At 42.5% G+C, this 18,019-nt stretch overlaps 2 protein-coding genes across 4 annotated transcripts; both read right to left on the reverse strand.

The window, feature by feature from the left end:
• Positions 1-1,391: 1,391 nt before the first annotated feature.
• Positions 1,392-5,260, reverse strand: LOC115676517 (alcohol dehydrogenase-like 2). Of its 2 annotated transcripts, XM_030599464.2 has the most exons (10): positions 5,099-5,260; positions 4,837-4,976; positions 4,678-4,724; positions 3,733-4,064; positions 3,561-3,643; positions 2,653-2,728; positions 2,421-2,485; positions 2,217-2,312; positions 1,741-1,902; positions 1,392-1,608 (listed from the first exon to the last, which is right to left on the reverse strand). In XM_030599464.2, the coding sequence occupies exons 1-10, from the start codon at positions 5,145-5,147 to the stop codon at positions 1,492-1,494; spliced, it is 1,167 nt and encodes a 388-aa protein (XP_030455324.1). In that variant the 5' UTR covers positions 5,148-5,260; the 3' UTR covers positions 1,392-1,491. The 2 variants fall into 2 exon arrangements, with proteins under 2 accessions (XP_030455324.1, XP_030455325.1); XM_030599465.2 differs by lacking the exon at positions 1,392-1,608 and having other exon boundaries at positions 1,775-1,910.
• A 3,086-nt stretch (positions 5,261-8,346) lies between these two features.
• LOC115676518 (alcohol dehydrogenase-like 2) lies at positions 8,347-12,130 on the reverse strand. 2 transcript variants are annotated; one of them, XM_030599466.2, is made up of 11 exons: positions 11,989-12,052; positions 11,722-11,861; positions 11,563-11,609; positions 10,766-10,942; positions 10,478-10,632; positions 10,309-10,391; positions 9,831-9,906; positions 9,602-9,666; positions 9,368-9,463; positions 8,685-8,846; positions 8,347-8,555 (listed from the first exon to the last, which is right to left on the reverse strand). In XM_030599466.2, exons 1-11 carry the CDS (start codon positions 12,035-12,037, stop codon positions 8,439-8,441), a joined length of 1,167 nt encoding a protein of 388 aa, XP_030455326.1. In that variant the 5' UTR covers positions 12,038-12,052; the 3' UTR covers positions 8,347-8,438. The 2 variants fall into 2 exon arrangements, with proteins under 2 accessions (XP_030455326.1, XP_056167773.1); XM_056311798.1 differs by lacking the exon at positions 8,347-8,555 and having other exon boundaries at positions 8,695-8,854; positions 11,989-12,130.
• Between the last annotated feature and the right edge of the window lie 5,889 nt (positions 12,131-18,019).

An 18,019-nucleotide genomic window follows, 5' to 3' on the forward strand; every position in this document is an offset into this window, starting at 1 on the left:
ATCTTTGGATCAGCAATGGGCTAAAAGCCTTTAGGGCCCGTTTGGTTCGGCTTTTCAAATGCAATTTGGAGAAATGTAAATACCTTTAGGTGAAAGCCACTTGGGGAAATGCAAGTGGTGTTTGGTAAAAAAAAATTTGTGAAGCTACTTTGATCTAAGTAGTGTTTGGTAAATTTTTTTTTTGCAAAGGGCTTTGGCAATTTTTATTCTTAATATTCCGATTTTGCCCCTATTACTATTCATCTTCTTGGGCGGCGAGGGTGGCCGGCGAGGGCGGATCTGGCCGGCGAAGGCCCGGCGAGGGGCCGACGAGGTCGCCTGACCGAGGCGACGGCCGCCTGGGGTCTCGGGCGACCGCCAGTGTGCCGTCGCTGGGTCGGCGGTCGCTGGAGTCGCGCGCTCGCTCGGGTCGCGCGACCTCGGAGCGACGGTCGCCTAGGTCGCGCGACCCAGCGTGCGCGACCCGGGCGACCGTCGCCGAGGTCGCGTGACCCGAGCGAGCGCCGCGGGTCGCGCGACTCCAGGCGACCGCCGATCCAGCGACGGCGGCGCTGAGGCGGTCGCCCGACCCAGGTGGCCGTCGCCCGGGTCGAGCGACCTCGCGGCCAGATCCGCCCTCGCCGGCCCTTCGCCGACCACCCTCGCCGGCCACGTGAAGAAGATGAACAGTGACAGGACAAAACCGGAAAATTGAAATTTGAGTGAGGGCAATTTGGGAAGAAAAAATAGGCTTCAGCATTCCACAAATGCCGAAAGCCCAAAGCTGGTCCGGACCAGCTTTGGGCTTTCAGCATTCCAATGGCATTCCAAATGCCGGCTTTCGGCTTTCCGAACTCGGAAAGCCGAACCAAACGGTTCAGCATTTTGGGAAGGGGCTTTCGAGGCCGAAAGCCCCTTCCCAAAGCTGAACCAAACGGGGCCTTAGTGATTTTTGAAAATGCAATTGCATCTTCCCAAAACTTTCCAAAATATTTGCCAAATGGTATTTGTATTTGCCCATAGACATTGGGAAAGTGTTCCCAAACGCAACCAATGAACTTGGCTTTATGCATTGACGTGATGTATTCGATCAACTGCAATGTCTGCACACCACGCACTTCAACCCAAAGATTCTCTCTATTTCCGACCAAAACAAACCCATTTTTATTTTGAATTTTGACGCCATAAATTATCTCTTGGCTGACTTATCAAAGTGTTACAGATACACGGTATAATTAACTGACGACGAACAGCGCCGGCGGAAGAGGAGGGAGAGGTTTGGTCATAAAGTTTTTGTGTGCACGACCTTTTTTTTTTCCGGATATACGGAGCATTTTGGTAAATTTTGGGTAAATAATCTAATGGGACCCTTGTCATTATTTGATTGTTGAAGTGTCGAACATTACACGATGTACAACAATAAATATCGAAATCGAATGCACGAATCGATCGTATGTGTTACATGTGGAAATGATTTCATTCGACATCGCCGTGACGAATGAAAGTGGCAAACTATCTATCCATCCATATGATGCAGCGGAGGCTTTTCCCATGAAGCAGCAAATCCAGAGCCTGGTTGATGTCCTGGAAGCTCACCTCCTGCGTTATGAAGTCATCCAAGTTGAGCTCCTGCTTCAGAAAACAGCCAATGCCATCATTCTTCTGTGAGATATCTCGGCAGCATCCAAAGAACGTGCGAAAACCAAACGGATTGAGCGTTGCGTACGGAAGAACATGACGCGGTGAAAGCGAGAGATTAACCTGATCCAGGTACTTCTGAGCGAGGAGAGGGAGGTCGGATTTGGGTTTCAGGCCGCCGAAGAAGGAGCCGATCACCGTCCGGCCTTTCATGATCTCGTAGGAGCCCAGGCTCAGCGGTGCCCCTCGCATCTCCACCCCGAGTATTACCGTCTTACCTCCGCCCTGTTCACCTCCATAACCACAAATCCATTAGCTACTCATGCATCGCACTCATTGCATGTTTTCACAAAATCATTGCGCAACACCCTAGTTTTAGCTTCTTTTCTTATTGTAGCCACTGCAATTGCAGAACATGAAATGCTGCACAACACTTTTTTTTATAACCATCCGTCTCACACTCAAAAAGAAGTACAAGGATATATTAAATATGGCTTTCATGCTCTTTCTGAATCGCGATTAGCTCTGTTCAACAAGCCGGTTATATCTCGGGGTCCCAAAACAAGAGAAAATGAGAGGAGAAGAAGAAGAAGAAAAACCTCTCGGCTGCTGTTGAAGGCGTCCGCCATCACTGAAGCCAATCCGACGCATTCGAAGCTGTAATCTGCACCCCCATCCGTTATTTCTTTGATCATCTGATCACGACGACTTAATTCGCATTAGAATTTCAAGTACATTGATTTCTATCATGTTTATTCTCCGTATGTGTAAGAACGATGAAGACTCCAAAGATTGCCACCAACCTCACTGATTGGCTTCTCTCCACAAGCCTCAGGGTTGACAAAATCGGTGATCCCGAACTTCTTTCCTGTCATTAACCCCCCCAAAAAATCAATGGGTTTGTTCATTTTTCATAAATTAATGCATCAAGAGAATAGATGAAGCCTGACATAGTTCAAATTAGTTTACCCTTTATAAATAAATTTCTAGGCATCATTAACTAATAGACAGAAGAAGCACTAGCAAAAGCTTGACCTATTTCGAACTTGTCAGGATTCAAGTCCACTCCTACGATCTTCGAAGCTCCTCTCAGCCTTGCGCCTTCTGCTACCTACAATATTGAAGAATCCGTGAGAAATGGTACTTGGGATGTTCTTTCATGCACTCAATTGAGATTCATAAAATAAAAAGAGAGAGAGAGAGAGAGAGAGAGAGAAATGTTGCCTCTAACACAAGCAAAAATGCTAGCTGGGACAAACCGTTATTGGCTGTTATATATGAATCGAGAAGGAAAATATATGCACGCGTTAATGTTGGGGCTATAAGCAAGTACTTCGGTGAGCAAGCGATGGTTCCCACATGCCTGAATTTAGGAAAATATTGTTCACTTTGTATGCGCGGCTGGATGCATAACATAAGGGAAGTGCACGTTGGTGACACATTAGTTGCGATGGGGAGTCACCTACGAGCATAGAAGAGCGTGGTACCGCTGCCCCTCTCTAAGTAAAGGTAAAGTCTCTCGTTCATATGAATGGTTGAAAATGGAAAGAAGTGGAAAAGGGTCAAAGGCGGTTGCTAGCATTGAAGAGAGCCGTCATCGACGAGAAAGTGAGCATTCGGACTTGGCGAATGAGCTCTTGCGGCGGGAGAGGAAAGCGGGGCAGGCAAAATAAGCATTCCAGTGGCTGATAGTTGAGCACAGGGTGGATAAAACATGGATAGCCATGCCTTATCATCCAAAGGGATTAGAAGGAGGAAGGGCGTTATGCGGCTTCTTTTAGAGCGCACGCGTATGATGGTGAGCAGCAAGCTGGCGGTTAATCTCCATGATTTCGACAAAAAGTATCAACTTAGGTCTGCAGCCATATAACTTGGGGGTGGGTGGAAATGGACAAGGGACAAAAAAAGAACACGAGAAGAAGGGAGCAGATATGAGCGATTACCGCAAGTCCCACCACTCCAAGACCAAAGATGACGACGGAGGAGCCTTGTTCTATGTCGGCCACCTTCCATGCACCTCCTACTCCTGCAAAAATCAGAATTCCGTGGCGATCAATTCATCTTCAATGGACTCCAAACTCGGGACGTCGACAGGCACATCAAGGAAGAACTCACCCGTGGAGACACCGCAGCTGAGGAGGCAGGCCCGGTCGACGGGGATGGGGGAGCTGATCTTGACAACGTGAACCACGTCCACCACCGTGTACTCCGTGAAGCTGGACACTCCCAAGAAGTGATGTAAGGCCTCCCCATCCTTTGCCCCGCTAAACCTGCCGGTCCCGTCCCTCTGCATCCCTAGACTGGGAGGCCGGTTCGCGAAAACGGAGCAGCTGTTGCTCTTGGCGGACTTGCAATCTCTGCACTTCTCGCAGTTGGGAGAGAACACAGGCAACACCGTGTCCCCTGCCTTCACCTCCTCCACCTTCTCACCCACACTCTCAACCACCCTTCAATTGTTTTCAGCACTCGAATCATCACTCATCACGAAAAGCGAAGGCACTCCATGTTAATCACACGAACCTAAACACCTTCATCTTTCACCCCACTCTCATTTCCAGAAACCTGGTTAATTTTGATTCAGATTCGCTAAAACGTTGGCTATTTTCTTGCTCTTTTTTCTTACTAATTACGGGATTGATATAACTATCCTTTTGCCGCTGAGACAATAATGCATAAAGACTTTAATTTGGTACACCCGTCTAAGAAAAAACAAAAGGGTATCTCTCCATTTCGCATTAAATTGGCGATATGTGATATCTACAACAATTTTTCGAACACTTCCCATATTTAATACAACTTATTTAAACTATTTCTTGTGATAAATCCATGTGACCAGCTATAACATGTCCCCATATTAATAAATTATCAAATTTAAGATTAAGAGTCTCTCTCTCTCTCTCTTCCCGTGGGAAGGGATAAAAAGCGACAATCAAGTGCTAAAACAGAGGAAAAACAGAAGGGAAAAAGAAGGCAACAGTATATGATTCTGATCAAATTAACAAGATGCAAACAGCTAGTGAAGGCGTGGAGGGTGACGCAAAGAAGAGATCAGATTCGTACCCAACGGCTTCGTGACCCAAGATCCTCGGGAAAACAGCAAGTGGACCCTGAACAAAACAAGGCAGCACATTACACCATCGTCATCTTGAAGTTCATATCTTGTTAATACCTTCTACTCGAATACAAATATAGTTTCCAGAATATAATGATGCGCATTACCGAATCCATCTTCCAAAAAGTGACGTCGGTGTGGCAAATGGAGGTGCAGATGATCTTGATGCGAACCTCCCATGCCTTCGGCGGGTCCACCTGTATCTCCTCCATCACCAGTGGCTCTCCTGCTCTTCTGCATACTGCAGCTGCTCGTTTTTTTTTTTTTAACCCAAAAAGGACAAGATTTTAACCATTCCAGCACAAAGGTACGATAATCGAAGTAAAGAAAAGAAAGAAACACGTAAAAATTTGTGTGAAGAATGCGTACCTCTGCATTTTATGGGTTTTCCTGCGGTTTCTGATGCGTTGGTCTCCATGGGCGATGAAGTTGGAAGATGAACCCCTCCTGTTCTGGCTGGTTGAGGTCGGTGGAGGAAGATGAGACGACAACCACTTCATTGATTCTTATTCCCCAATATTTTAAACTTTCCTTGTTCTGAATTATTTGTGGTTTGTGTTGGTGTTTAGACAGAGAGCATTAGGAAAAGCAAAGTCGACTGTTACAGGAGCCAGCAGACGTTGGTCCGCGATCACATCTTGGTGGTGGTCAATTTGATCTGTCGTCGTTCTGGTGGAATGTTAGCCCTGCACTCACCATCACATTTGCGGAGCTTTATGATTATTTTTCATGTCAAAACCACAAACGATCCTAACTGCTACAACTACTTGATTATAATAATAACAAGAATAATACCAATAACAACAACTACTACATCTAAATTATGGGAAGTCTCTTCTTATTCCCAGAATAGTGGAAGAACAAGCGTGACTCGCGCCGATTCTTTTTTGAACCCTTTTCTTAAAACGTGATCATAACCGTGAAACGTTTCATCTAGATGTTGATCTGTTTATCATACTGTAGCTCTCTTTTATATAAACCATCTTCACACATTAGATTTCTAGTTGGATCTGCCATCTAGTACTATACTAGCTACTTGACTTGTGCTTCGCTAAGGCCGTCGGATGGGTGGATCGGATCGAAAATGATTCGATCCAAATTGATCCATTTGACTTGTTTCGATCTATTTACATGCAATACAGATTTAATGACCATACCCGACCTGACCCAACATATAATACTAAAATACAACCATATTTAAGATAACCTATGAAAACCCATACCTACTTATTAAACTCTTTTTAAACTCTCCATGTGTATGTGTTAGTTTGAAAAAAAAAAAGAAAATTAGGTGAGACTTAAAACTTTTAAAAAGTGCAATCAAGTCCTAAAATTTATCAAATTGGTGCAATCGAACCATTCCATTAACTTCATCCAACATTGCTGAGAGAAAGATGTTGAGTGGTTTTTTTTAAATATTTTGTCTTTCCTACGTGGCTAAAACGATGTTGTTTTGCTCCAAATCTGATTTGTAATACCAATTTTATTTAAATTAGATTTAAAAATAAGCCAAATTAAAGAAAAAAAGGGTTGAGACCAGGTAGGGAGGGTCGCCAAGCCTCGACCAGTAGGTAGCTCGCCAATGGTGGCCCTTACCTATGGTTGCCTATGGTCAGCGAGGGTCGTTGAGCCCTGGCCAGTGGCCGGCGAGGGTCAGCGAGGGTTGCCGGCCACTGGCCGGGGCTCAATGACCCTCATTGGCCAACCTCCACCCTTGTCGGCGGGGTAGCGATGGCGAGGACCGTGCAAGCCCTTGCCGCCTGGAACCATTTTTTTCAAATTTAATTTAGCTTATTTTAATTTTAATTTAAATAAAATTTGTATTAAAACTTATATTTAGACCAAAACGACTTCATTTTATCCTTATGTTTCATGTTTTAGCCACATCATCGCCACGTAGGAGAGAGAAAATAATAATAAAAAGTCGCGTTAATATTTTCCGTTAGCTAAGTTGGACATAGTTATTGAATGACTCGATTGCACTAATTTGACAAGCTGTAGGACTTGATTGCACTTTTTGTAAGTTTTAGGATTCAGTTGCACTTTCATGACAAGTTTTTAAAAAAAAATTAACACAATAAAAATGTTAGTACTAACTCATTTCGTGTTAGTAAACCCTAATAGCTAAAAAGCAATAAGTAGCTTGAGTGTTGGGGATTCCCGCTCGGATACCAGGATCCCGCGCTCGGCCTTTTTGGACTTGGGCCTGAGTGCTGGAGCATCGGGCATGGGCACTAGGGTTTTGGGCCTAGCCTTAATAGACTCGGGCATGGGTGTCAAGGGCTTGGGTACGAGCATCGAGGTCGTGGGCTCGGCCTCGATGGATTCGGGCGCGAGCGCCGGGGATTTAAGCACTAGCACTGGGCTCACGACCCCGGCCTTGATGGACCTAGGCCCGGGCGCCAGAGACATGATCTTGGACATTGGGAACCGGCGTTGGGGTTTTCGTGTCCAAGCATAGAGTTTCGGGTCGAGCATTGATATCTAGTAATATTTTGAAAATCATGTTCCTAAATTTAAGCAACAATTTACCGTTGACTACGAAAATATTTTCCGTTAACTCATTTTTCTAAGCAAACCAAATGTCGGAAAAATATTTTCCATTTTCTGTGAAACAAACGAAGCTAAATGAAAGGGTTTTTTGAAAATGCAAATATTGTTTGGAAAGTGTTAATTTAAAAATAAATTGGGAAGCAACTTCAACTTAAATGTCGTTTGGAAAAAAACTATACTTTGTAAAGAACTTTTGGTTCTTTTTTTCAAAATTCCAAACCTTTCTAGCAAAACTCCGTTGCCGCTAGCAAGATCTAGCTGTTGGCCAGCCTCACCTAAGGTCGCGTGACCCTAGGTGACCATCGCTTAGGTTTTGGTGACCCCCTCAACACCACTTGAGGTTGACAACCTCAGGCAAGGCTAGTCAGCGCCGAATCGACTTGCTGACAGCTAGCCACTTAAACTCTCGCCGATGAGGTTGCGTGGGGTGGGGACATTTTCGAAATTATGAAAGTTGAGTGAAAACAAAGTTGGAAGGAAAAAAATGTATTTGCATTCTGAAAATGCTCAAAGTTCAAATTACCTTTAAACCCGCATTGGTCTAAAGGCGTTTAGTGGCTTATGGAAATGCAATTGCATCTTTTCATATCTCTCCAAAAAAATTGCCAAACAGTAGCTACATTTGTCCAAGAGGTTTTGGAGGCCCAAGGTCCTTGGGAAAGTATTCTCAAACACACCTTATGACTTGTTTTTATGCATCAATTCCCCGATTGATGTGATGTATTCAATCAATTGCATTGTCACCATACTAAGCACACCAACGCAATTTTCTCTCTATGTCCGGCATAGAAAAACCCATTTTTATTTTGAATTTTGACACCATCGGTTATCTCATGGCCTAACTTATCAAAGTGTTACAGATACATGGTACAATCGATTGACAAGTGAGGTGAGAATAGAACCGGCGGCTCCGAACAAGTCTGGCGGAAGAGGAGGGAGAGGTTTGGTCATGAGGTTTTTGTGTGCACGACTTTTTTTCGAATATACAGAGCATTTTGGTAAATTTTTTGTTAAATAACCGATCGCGACCCTTGTCATTATTTGATTGTTGATGTGTCCACCATTACACAATGTATGAATACAGCAATAAATATGAAAATTGAATGCACGAATCAAATAGTGTCTCGACATCGCCGTGACCAATGAAAGGGGCAAACTATCTATCCATCCATATGATGCAGCGGAGGCTTTTCCCTTGAAGCAGCAAATCCAAAGCCTGGTTGATGTCCTGGAAGCTCACCTCCTGCGTTATGAAGTCATCCAAATTGAGCTCCTGCTTCAGAAAACAGGCAATGCCATCATGCTTCTGTGAGATATCTCAGCAGCATCCAAAGAACGGGCGAAAACCAACACAGATCGAGTGTCACGGAAGAACATGACGCAGTGAAAGCGAGATATCAACCTGATCCAGGTACTTCTGAGCGAGAAGAGGGAGGTCAGATTTGGGTTTCAGACCACCGAAGAGGGAGCCCACCACGGTCCGGCCTCTCAGGATATCGTAGGAACCCAGGCACAGCGGCGCCCCCCGCATCTCCACCCCCAGTATCACCGTCTTCCCTCCGCCCTATTCACCTCCATAACCACAGATTCATTAGCTACTCATGCATCGCATTCATTGCGCATTTTCACAAAATCAATGCCCATAACTGTAGTTGTAGCTTCTTTTTCTGTATTGTATCCACTGCAGTTATAGAACATGAAATGCTGCACAACCCTTTTTCAACGTTGCACACCCTCTTGGGAATCTTTGGCCAACTTGGCCTCCCGAAGCTAAATCTACAGTTACCTCATTAAAGATTCCGAACGTGCAAAATTTTTCAGAAAAGTCAACGATGGGCGTCACTCAATTGAGAAGCACGTTCAATTTTGTTACTTCATGTCCTTGTGATTCAAACCCTTTTTTTTTTATGACCATCCGTCTTGCACTCAGAAAAAAGTATAACGATATATTAAATATGGTTTTCATGCTCTTTCTGAATCATGATTAGCCTGTTCAAACAAGCCATCTACAAAATGAGCGAGCGCACCAGTTATATTCCGTGGTCTAATAAGAATGGGAGGAAATGAGGAAAGAAGAGAAAAAACCTCTCGGCTGCTATTGAAGGCGTCCGTCATCACCGAAGCCAATCCGATGCATTCGAAGCTGTAATCTGCACCCCCATCCGTTATTTCTTTAATCACCTTCATCATGACGAGTTAATTTGCATTAGAATTTCAAGCAACCCATTAGTGATGGTGAATCCATGTTGCACATTGATCTCTTCATGTTTATTCTCCATTTGTATAAGAACAATGAAGACTCCGAAGATTGCCACCAACCTCACTGATTGGCTTCTCCCCACAAGCCTCATGGTTGACGAAATCGGTGACCCCAAACTTCTTTGCTGTCATAAACCCCCCAAAAAATCAATGGGCATGTTTATTTTTCCTAAATTAATGCATCAAGAGAATAGATGAAGCCTGACATAATTCGAATGAGTTTACCCTTTGTAAAATAAATCTCTAGGTATCATTAATCAATAAAGAGAGACGCTAGCTAAAGCTCGACCTATTTCGAACTTGTCAGGATTCAAGTCCACTCCTATGATCTTCGAAGCTCCTCTCAGCCTTGCGCCTTCTGCTACCTATGACACTCAGAAATCCGTGAGAGATGAAACTTTGAGATGTTCTTTTCTTGCGCACAAACGTGATTAATAAAATGGAAAAAGAGAGCAATATTTGCCTCCGACGCGAGCAAAATGCTAACCTTCCAATACCATTATTGACCATCAGATATGGAACGCGAAGGAAAATATATGCGTGTGCTTATGTTAGGGCTATAGGCAAGTACTTGGGTGAACTGTAGAAAACCGTGTGCCCGAACTTGCGAAAATATTGTTCAATTTTCTTATAGTATCATTGTCAATCTCCATGATTTCAACATAAAGCATGAACTTAGGTCTCAAGCCATATAACTTGGTTATGGTGGAGATGGACAAGGGACAGAAGAGAAGCACAAAAAGATGAGAGCAGAATTGAGAGATTACCGCAAGTCCCACCACTCCAAGACCAAAGATGACGACGGAGGAGCCTTGTTCTATGTCGGCCACCTTCCATGCACCTCCTACTCCTGCAAATCGGAATTCCGTGGCGATCGATTCATCTTAATGGACTCCAAACTCGGGACATCAACAGGCACATTAAGGAAGAACTCGCCTGTGGAGACACCGCAGCTGAGGAGGCAGGCTCTGTCGACGGGGATGGGGGAGCTGATCCTGACGACGTGAGCCACGTCCACCACCGTGTACTCCGTGAAGCTGGACACTCCCAAGAAGTGATGTATGGCCTCCCCATCCTTCACCCCACTAAACCTGCCGGTCCACTACTTTCTTTAATGATCCATAGGTGACATCCACCGCGCGTGAAACCAGGGCGAAAAATGACGACTCGATCGGGAATTGAAACGGGAGAAAAGAGGGAGCGAGAGAAGAGAAGAAAGAAGACCTGGTGGTTTCGTCCCTCGGCATTCCGAAACTGAGAGGCCGGTTCCCGAAAATGGAGCAAGTGTTGCGTTTGGGGGACTCACAATCTCTGCACTTCTCGCAGTTGGAACGAAACACAGGCAACACCATGTCCCCTGCCTTCACCTCCTCCACCTTCTCACCCACGCTCTCCACCACCCTTCATCAAATGTTTTTCAACACTCAATTCGTCATTTACCACAGCAGTGAATGAACGCCATGTTAATCAAACGAACCAAAACCACCTTCATCCTCCACCCCACTTTCATCTCCAAGAAACCTGGTTGATTTCGATTCGGCTCGCTAAAATGTGGCTAGTTTCTTGCTCTCTTCTTTTCTACTAATTACGGGATCGATCGAACTATCCCTTTTTTGCCAGGACGATAATACATAAAGACTTTAATTCGGTACGCCCGTCTAAGAAAAAAGAAAAGGGTATCTCCATTTCGCATTAAATTCGCGATATGTGCTATCTACGACTTTTTGAACACGTCCCATATTTAATTCAACTTATTTAAACTATTTCTTGTGATAAATCCATTGACCAGCTATAACATGTCCCCATATCAATAAATAATCAAAATCAAGACTTTACTTTCTCTGTCTCTGTCTCTCTCTCTCTCTCTCTGGAAAGGGAGAAAAAGCGACAGCAAGTGCTAAAACAGAGGAAAAACAGAAGGGAAAAAGAAGGCAACAGTTTATGATTCTGATCAAATTAGCAAGATGCAAACAGCTAGTGAAGACGTCAAGGGTGACGCAAAGAAGAGATCGGTTTCGTACCCAACGGCTTCGTGACCCAAGATCCTCGGGAAAACAGCAAGTGGACCCTGAACAAAACAAGGCAGCACATTATACCATCGTCGACTTGAAGGTCATATCTTGTTAATGCCTTCTAATCCAATACAAGCATAGTTTCCACAATAAAATGGTTCGCATTACCGAGTCCATCTTCCAAAAAGTGACGTCGGTGTGGCAAATGGAGGTGCAGACGATCTTGATGCGAACCTCCCATGCCTTCGGCGGGTCCACCTGTATCTCCTCCATCACCAGTGGCTCTCCTGCTTTTCTGCATACTGCCGCTACACGTTGGTTTTTTTTTACCCAGAAGAAAAAAGGGAAGATTTTAACCATTCCAGCACATCACGGGTACGATAATCGAAGTAAAGAAAAGAAAAAAACGAAAATATGTGTGTGAAGAATGCCAACCTCTGCATTTTATGGGTTTTCCTGCGGTTCCTGAGGCGTTGGTCTCCATGGATGATGATGAAGTTGTAAGATGAACCCCTGCTCTGGCTGGTTGACCCCGGTTGAGGAAGATGATGAGTCGACACCCACTTCCTCTATTCTTTTTCCCAGATATTTCAAGCTTTTCTTGTTCTGAATTGTTGTGTTAGTATTTAGACAGAGTGCATTAGAAAGAGCCAAGTCAACTGTAACAGGAGCCAGCAGAGATTGGCTCTGCCCTCGCCATCAAACTTGTGTAGCTTTTTGCACATTTTTCATGCTAAAACCAGAAAGGATACTGAATACAACAACTTGATTATAATAACAGCAGCAGCAGCAGCAGCAGCAAAAACAACTACTGCTACTCCATCTAAACCATGGAAAGTGTAAAATATGGGTTATAAAAAATAATAATAAAAAAAGGAAAATGGTTGAAATGTCAAAGGAAGCAACAGTGATGCTGGGTCTCATTTTAGGAAGCCGAGAGCACGCACAAATAGAGAAGAAAAGAGAGGAAAGGAAAGAGGAAGAAGAAAAAAAAGGGAAAAGAGAATAGGGTTTTGCCAATCTTATTCGATTTCGTAACGCAATGCTCGGTAAGCACTCGCACCTCTCGTTCATCCAATCGGAAAAGTTTTCCGGGTTAGGGCTCATATTTCGGAGTTATGTGTTATTCGAGCGGCAAAGTCCGATTTTTGAGTCGTTGAGCTATGAATATATATAGAATTGGTAGTTTACAGTGTTGTGGGGCCGTGGGATTTTACGGAACTCAATTTGGACTTACGGTTTGCTGGATATGAATTTTTGAAGTTGAGCGCACGTAGTGAACAGTGCGCGACCAGCGGCTTCTAGGCCGATTTTCGTCTGTTTTTGGCTTGATTTTAGGACCGCCAAGCTGGGGTTCTTTTAGTGCTCTGATTGGGCTTTCTTTTGATTATAAGCTCGCTTGGAACGGAGTTTAGTGGAGAAAGTTATGGCGCAATCAAGTTTCGCGCTCAAGCTTCGCGTTGCGGACGGTTTTGGAAAATCGATTTAGACAAGCGATTTGAGGGCGTCTTTTAGTCGTTATGTTAGCATCTAAGCCTAGTTTAGCCGAGTCATAGTTGAGGTAGCATTTTACTCGGTTTTTGATACCGTTTTTCGATTAATTGTTAGGTATTCGAGTGTATCGGCTCGAGTAACTACTATAAGTTGGTTTTTCGGCTTTTCCAGGTAAGTGGTACTATTTCTTCTTTGAATTTGTAAGCTTGTATTTAGAAAATGATATGCTATGGATATCTTATCATATGAGAAATAGCATTTTGGTTGCATAAAACTGGATCGAGCATTTACTGCCATTTTGTATATTTGAAATGTAATATTATCTTTGATTTCGACTTGAATTTTTTGAATGTAAATAGGTTTGTGAAACCTTTTGAGAAAGACTAATGAGGAGTTCTTCACTTTGAATGTGGCTTTGGAAGGATTATATACTGGTTTGCGAAATGATTTATGAAATGGTTTCTGGATTTGGTTTTGTGGATTGTGGATGATATCGTTGTGGATAAGTATTTGATGCTCAGTGTCTCTGTGAACCCAATGAGGGGTTGTGGGTATGTGCATATTAGTCTAGGATATCTTTGTCCTACCGACTTATAGTAGGTGGAGACCTTGCCAAGGGGGAATCTTGGTCGCCTTTCATGGGGCATTATTCGTGATCATAGTTAGATTTCATAACATGAGATTAGCCAATGGAATGAACCATTGGCATGTATTTTTTGACGAGATTGACCAGTGGAATGGACCATTGGTTTCTTCTTTGATATTGTTGATTGAAACAAACTTTTCTATTGTGAAAATGTTACGTTAAAGTAGAATATAACGTATTTTGACCTTGAAGTTTGTCATATGCTGGAATTGGGTTAATTGAGCTTTCGTTTGGTCTTATAACTGTGTGCATAGTGGATGCTCGATCTACTTAGAAGAAATGTATTATTCACTGAGCCGTGGTAGCTCATTCCTCTCATCTTACTTATTTTCCAGGTTCTTCAGTGAGCAGCAAGTAAGGTACAAGAGTTTTGGTAGCGGGGAGGACTTTTTGTTAGTAGGAACTTTTTTGGATGAGTTTTACATAATCATGGAGCTTAAGTGTTAGCTTGTTGCTGGTTATGTATATAGCCTTTTGATGGATTGTAGATAACTCTGATATTGTAACAAGATAAACTCTTATCATATATATGTGGATGCATATATTTTGATATCAGGTGAGCTTTAATTATGTTTAGGCTGCGTCCTTTGGTGAAAGGATGGCCGTGTCATGCTTTTGTTCTTGTTGAGTTAGGGGCGTGACAGAAAGTCTCTGGAAAAACAAGCAGCGGATTCTTTTTCAAACTCTTTTCTTAAACGTGATCATAATTGTGAATCATTTTGTCTAGACTTCTATCCGTCTATCAATTTGCAGCTCTCTTTTTATAGACCATCTTTACACATTAGATTTCGAGTTGGATCTGCCGTCGAGTGATGTACTAGCTACTTTGATGCGTGCTTCGCGCTCAGGCATATCTTTTCCTTAGTTTTGAAATTTTAAGATTGTTAGGAGAAGTAATGTGAGGAGCTGAGGTTACTGAATTATAGTAGGGTTAATACCACCAAAAACCCTAAACTGGTACATCTATGATAAATTTACCCCGAACTATTTTTTTGACCACAAAAAATCCCGAACTGGTATACCTGTGACAATATTATCTCGAACTAATTTTTTGACCACCAAAAACCCCAAACTGGTACACTTGTGACAATTTTACCCCGAACTAATTTTTTGACCACAAAAAACCCCAAACTGGTACACCTGTGACAAATTTACCCTCCGTTAGTTTTCGTTAAATTTTACTGTTAAATTGTTAAATTTGATGACACGTGGTAGTTGACGGGCGTACTAGTTTGGGGTTTTACCCCTCTATTTGTCACAAGTTTATCAATTTGTGACTTTTTGTGATATTAATCCAATTTACTGGACACTAACAAAGGATAAATTTGTGACAAATGTACCGGTTTAGGGTTTTTAATGGTCAAAAAATTAGTTTGGGATAAAATTATTACAGGTGTACCAGTTTGGGATTTTTGGTGGTTAAAAAATTAGTTCGGTGTAAAATTGTCACAAGTGTATCAGTGTGGGGTTTTTTGTGGTCAAAAAAATAGTTCGGGGTAAATTTATCACAGGTGTACCAGTTTGGGGTTTTTGGTGGTCAAAAAATTAGTTCGGGGTAAAATTATCACAGGTGTGCCAGCTTGGGGTTTTTCGTAGTATTAACCCATTATAGTATTTTTTTTTTGGTAAGGACCCCATTATAGTATTCGTATCTTCTATAATGTATTATAATGTTAGCGCGTCTAAGATTAAGAAGAACGTCAAAATTTGATGCTTCGCACATCATAGAAATATAGCAAACAAGTAAATTCCGACTGAAGTTTTCCTAAAGATAATATCAACCTAAGAAAGCAAAAAAATAAGTGCAGAAAATGAAATCTGGAACATTTTTTTGTTATTAATGAATTTTACTTCGAATCAATTGGCTCAAGTTCTGTCTTTCTAGTATATTGCACGGAGGATTTTTTTTTTTTATATTTACAATACTTTCGTTTTATGTATTTTTTGACTTGTAAATTAACAAAAACTTTGAAGCTTTAGAATGGCAAAACAAATTATATCTTTGATAATATATCTGAAAAGTCTTTTCTTTTTTTTTTCTCATATTTCGAAATTTGAACTCAATAAGAAATAGTGGTTCGGAAATGACTAATCAATAAGCTAATACGTATTGGTCAAATGCGGACCACATGACAAGGCCATGCCAACTTATCGGTTCGATTCCTGCGTCGATTTGATCCTCCTTCTACTGTTAGTCCCAATTCGGCAAGTTTTTATGTGCATCGTGTGCTCGAAGCCTCCTCTGGTCATCAAAGGATAGGATTCGGTTGGGAAATATCTACAGCTTCGAGTTCTATTTCGACACGATGACTCTGTAGGTCCTCTCTCGGGGTAAATTCATGGCCGGAAAAGGACTCGGTTCGCAAGGACCGGATTGATCGTGACTATTAATCAAACGAGCGATGATTGTGATTGCATTCGGTCCGAACCCGAATCTCTACTTTGAAAGCAGTTTCTTGTGACAATTAATATGAATGCGACACGAGATGACTAGGGTTCTTCAAAGAGCCATATCTACCGGATCGTAGAACACAAGATTGAAGTCCTATTTAGGCTCCATTTGCTTTGTGGATAACGAATGATTTGGAATAATATTTTCCTAAACATGATCGCTCATATCGCCCAGTTAATTATTTGAAGCGATATGATGGACGAGCTCTCTCTAACTCTCTCGTTCCGAGCTAAACAAATGCATGAAAAGAAATCAATTTCCTTATGAGCCATCACGACCGTATCGCTCCAAATGCTCTTGATAGAATAAAGCGCAGCACTTGTTAATTAGAACAATTGCAAAATTGATTATTCAAATAATCAAATTGCGTGGGTTGATTAATTATTTGCCCCCACATGCTTCTCGTTTGTAATTATTTATTGGTGTTATTAATGTGTGGATTTATTTTTCTTCTCACCTAAGCTATTTTCGGATTTTCTTCCTTACTTTATCCTAAATATGATTAATCAAATTATAAATGTTGGTAGCGTGCACGCTAACATTAACCACCTTCTAGGACTTGAGCCATCCAATCAACATCCTAACCTACTTAGTTCGTGGGATTATCTGCTTTGATCTGTTCCATGCCGAATCTCGCGGATTTTGTTCGCTTTGGCGTGAGCGTGACCGCGGTCAGGCAAACACTTTCTCGAAAAATCGCCCATCTTTATAGTGCTTTCATTCGAGTGCACGTTTGATACCAGAGCTCTTATGGGTTATTTCAATTTCATGTATTTAATCCATCGACTCTCTTCTTCTTCTTCTTGATGTATGGCCTGCTTTATCTGTCAATAACCGCACCTTTGTTGTTGAATTTCTCTTTGATTGATTAATTGGGTGTATTCCGAATCCTCATCACCGGCTTATTTGTCAACTTTTTTCACTGTCTTCCCAAAATAAAAAATAAAAAATAAAAAACCAAACTCTCTGCCTTGATCAAGATCATAATGCACAATAAGTTGGATTATAACTTATAATTTGCCATATGCGCACAAGTGATTAGCGAGAGGGTTGGATTGGACTTCAAACAACTCAATTCAACATTTCTAATATCCGATGAAATGGTCCACTCACTTTTATGCCAATCAATTACCTCGTCAACTCGTAGAAAATTATAAGCTGGTAAGAGTGTCGGTCATCCCCCGACGACGAACGTCAAGTTCAAGGTACTATACCTGTGTATTCTATAGGGTCGCTCTCAAGGACACGAATTTGCGAGTTTCGATAGCTACCCGCGCGATGCGCACGAAACGGGAACTACACCACTAAACAGCAAGTTTAGTCGAGAACCAAAGATCCCCCAGTTGACTAAACAGATTTACAGGCCCCATCGTGGTCAAAACGCCATTGCGGTCGACATGTTCGTACCGAACGCCTTTTGTTTTCCTTGCTAGGGTCATAAGAAACATGTTTGGCTAAGTTCTGTCACCGTCTTTTGAACCTGAAAAATGTTGCCGAGAAGGTTGACTTTTACAACATTAGTCCTGGCCAACGGCATTGTTGACTGGGACCAGGGTATTCCAATCCTTGTGTCTTGATGACCCAATTTTTGGCGACGAGCTTTCACCAGGATGTGCATTGACTAGGGCTCTAACGAGAACTCCAAGAATCCTAGGGTTGCTGCATTGATTTCCTTCTCTTCTTCTTCTTCCCTGGAACAGACAATTTCATTAGGCGCGCACTGCACGCAAAGCCGCTAGCCCTACCCTACAAATCCAACGGAATGCGAGCATTATTGAGCGCTTACATTTGCGGAGCCAAATCTTGACATTTCCATCTTTCAATCGATTCAAAAATTGCGAGAATTAATTCAAGTATCCGCCCTCAATTTGTAT

The sequence above is a fragment of the Syzygium oleosum genome, unplaced genomic scaffold (genome assembly GCF_021117445.2).
Source record: "Syzygium oleosum isolate NSW1041296 unplaced genomic scaffold, Sole_v2.1 Sole_v2.05, whole genome shotgun sequence".
NCBI classification, from domain to species: domain Eukaryota; kingdom Viridiplantae; phylum Streptophyta; class Magnoliopsida; order Myrtales; family Myrtaceae; genus Syzygium; species Syzygium oleosum.

Excerpts from the sequence above, each read along its gene's own strand:
- LOC115676517 (XM_030599464.2), bottom strand. The coding sequence starts at position 5,147 with ATGGAGACCAACGCATCAGAAACCGCAGGAAAACCCATAAAATGCAGA. Across the intron at positions 3,644-3,732 it reads CAGCTGCGGTGTCTCCACGG|GAGTAGGAGGTGCATGGAAG; the intron begins GTGAGTTCTTCC and ends TGATTTTTGCAG. Across the intron at positions 1,609-1,740 it reads CTCAGAAGTACCTGGATCAG|GAGCTCAACTTGGATGACTT; the intron begins GTTAATCTCTCG and ends TTTCTGAAGCAG.
- LOC115676518 (XM_030599466.2), bottom strand. The coding sequence starts at position 12,037 with ATGGAGACCAACGCCTCAGGAACCGCAGGAAAACCCATAAAATGCAGA. Across the intron at positions 10,392-10,477 it reads CAGCTGCGGTGTCTCCACAG|GAGTAGGAGGTGCATGGAAG; the intron begins GCGAGTTCTTCC and ends TCCGATTTGCAG. Across the intron at positions 8,556-8,684 it reads CTCAGAAGTACCTGGATCAG|GAGCTCAATTTGGATGACTT; the intron begins GTTGATATCTCG and ends TTTCTGAAGCAG.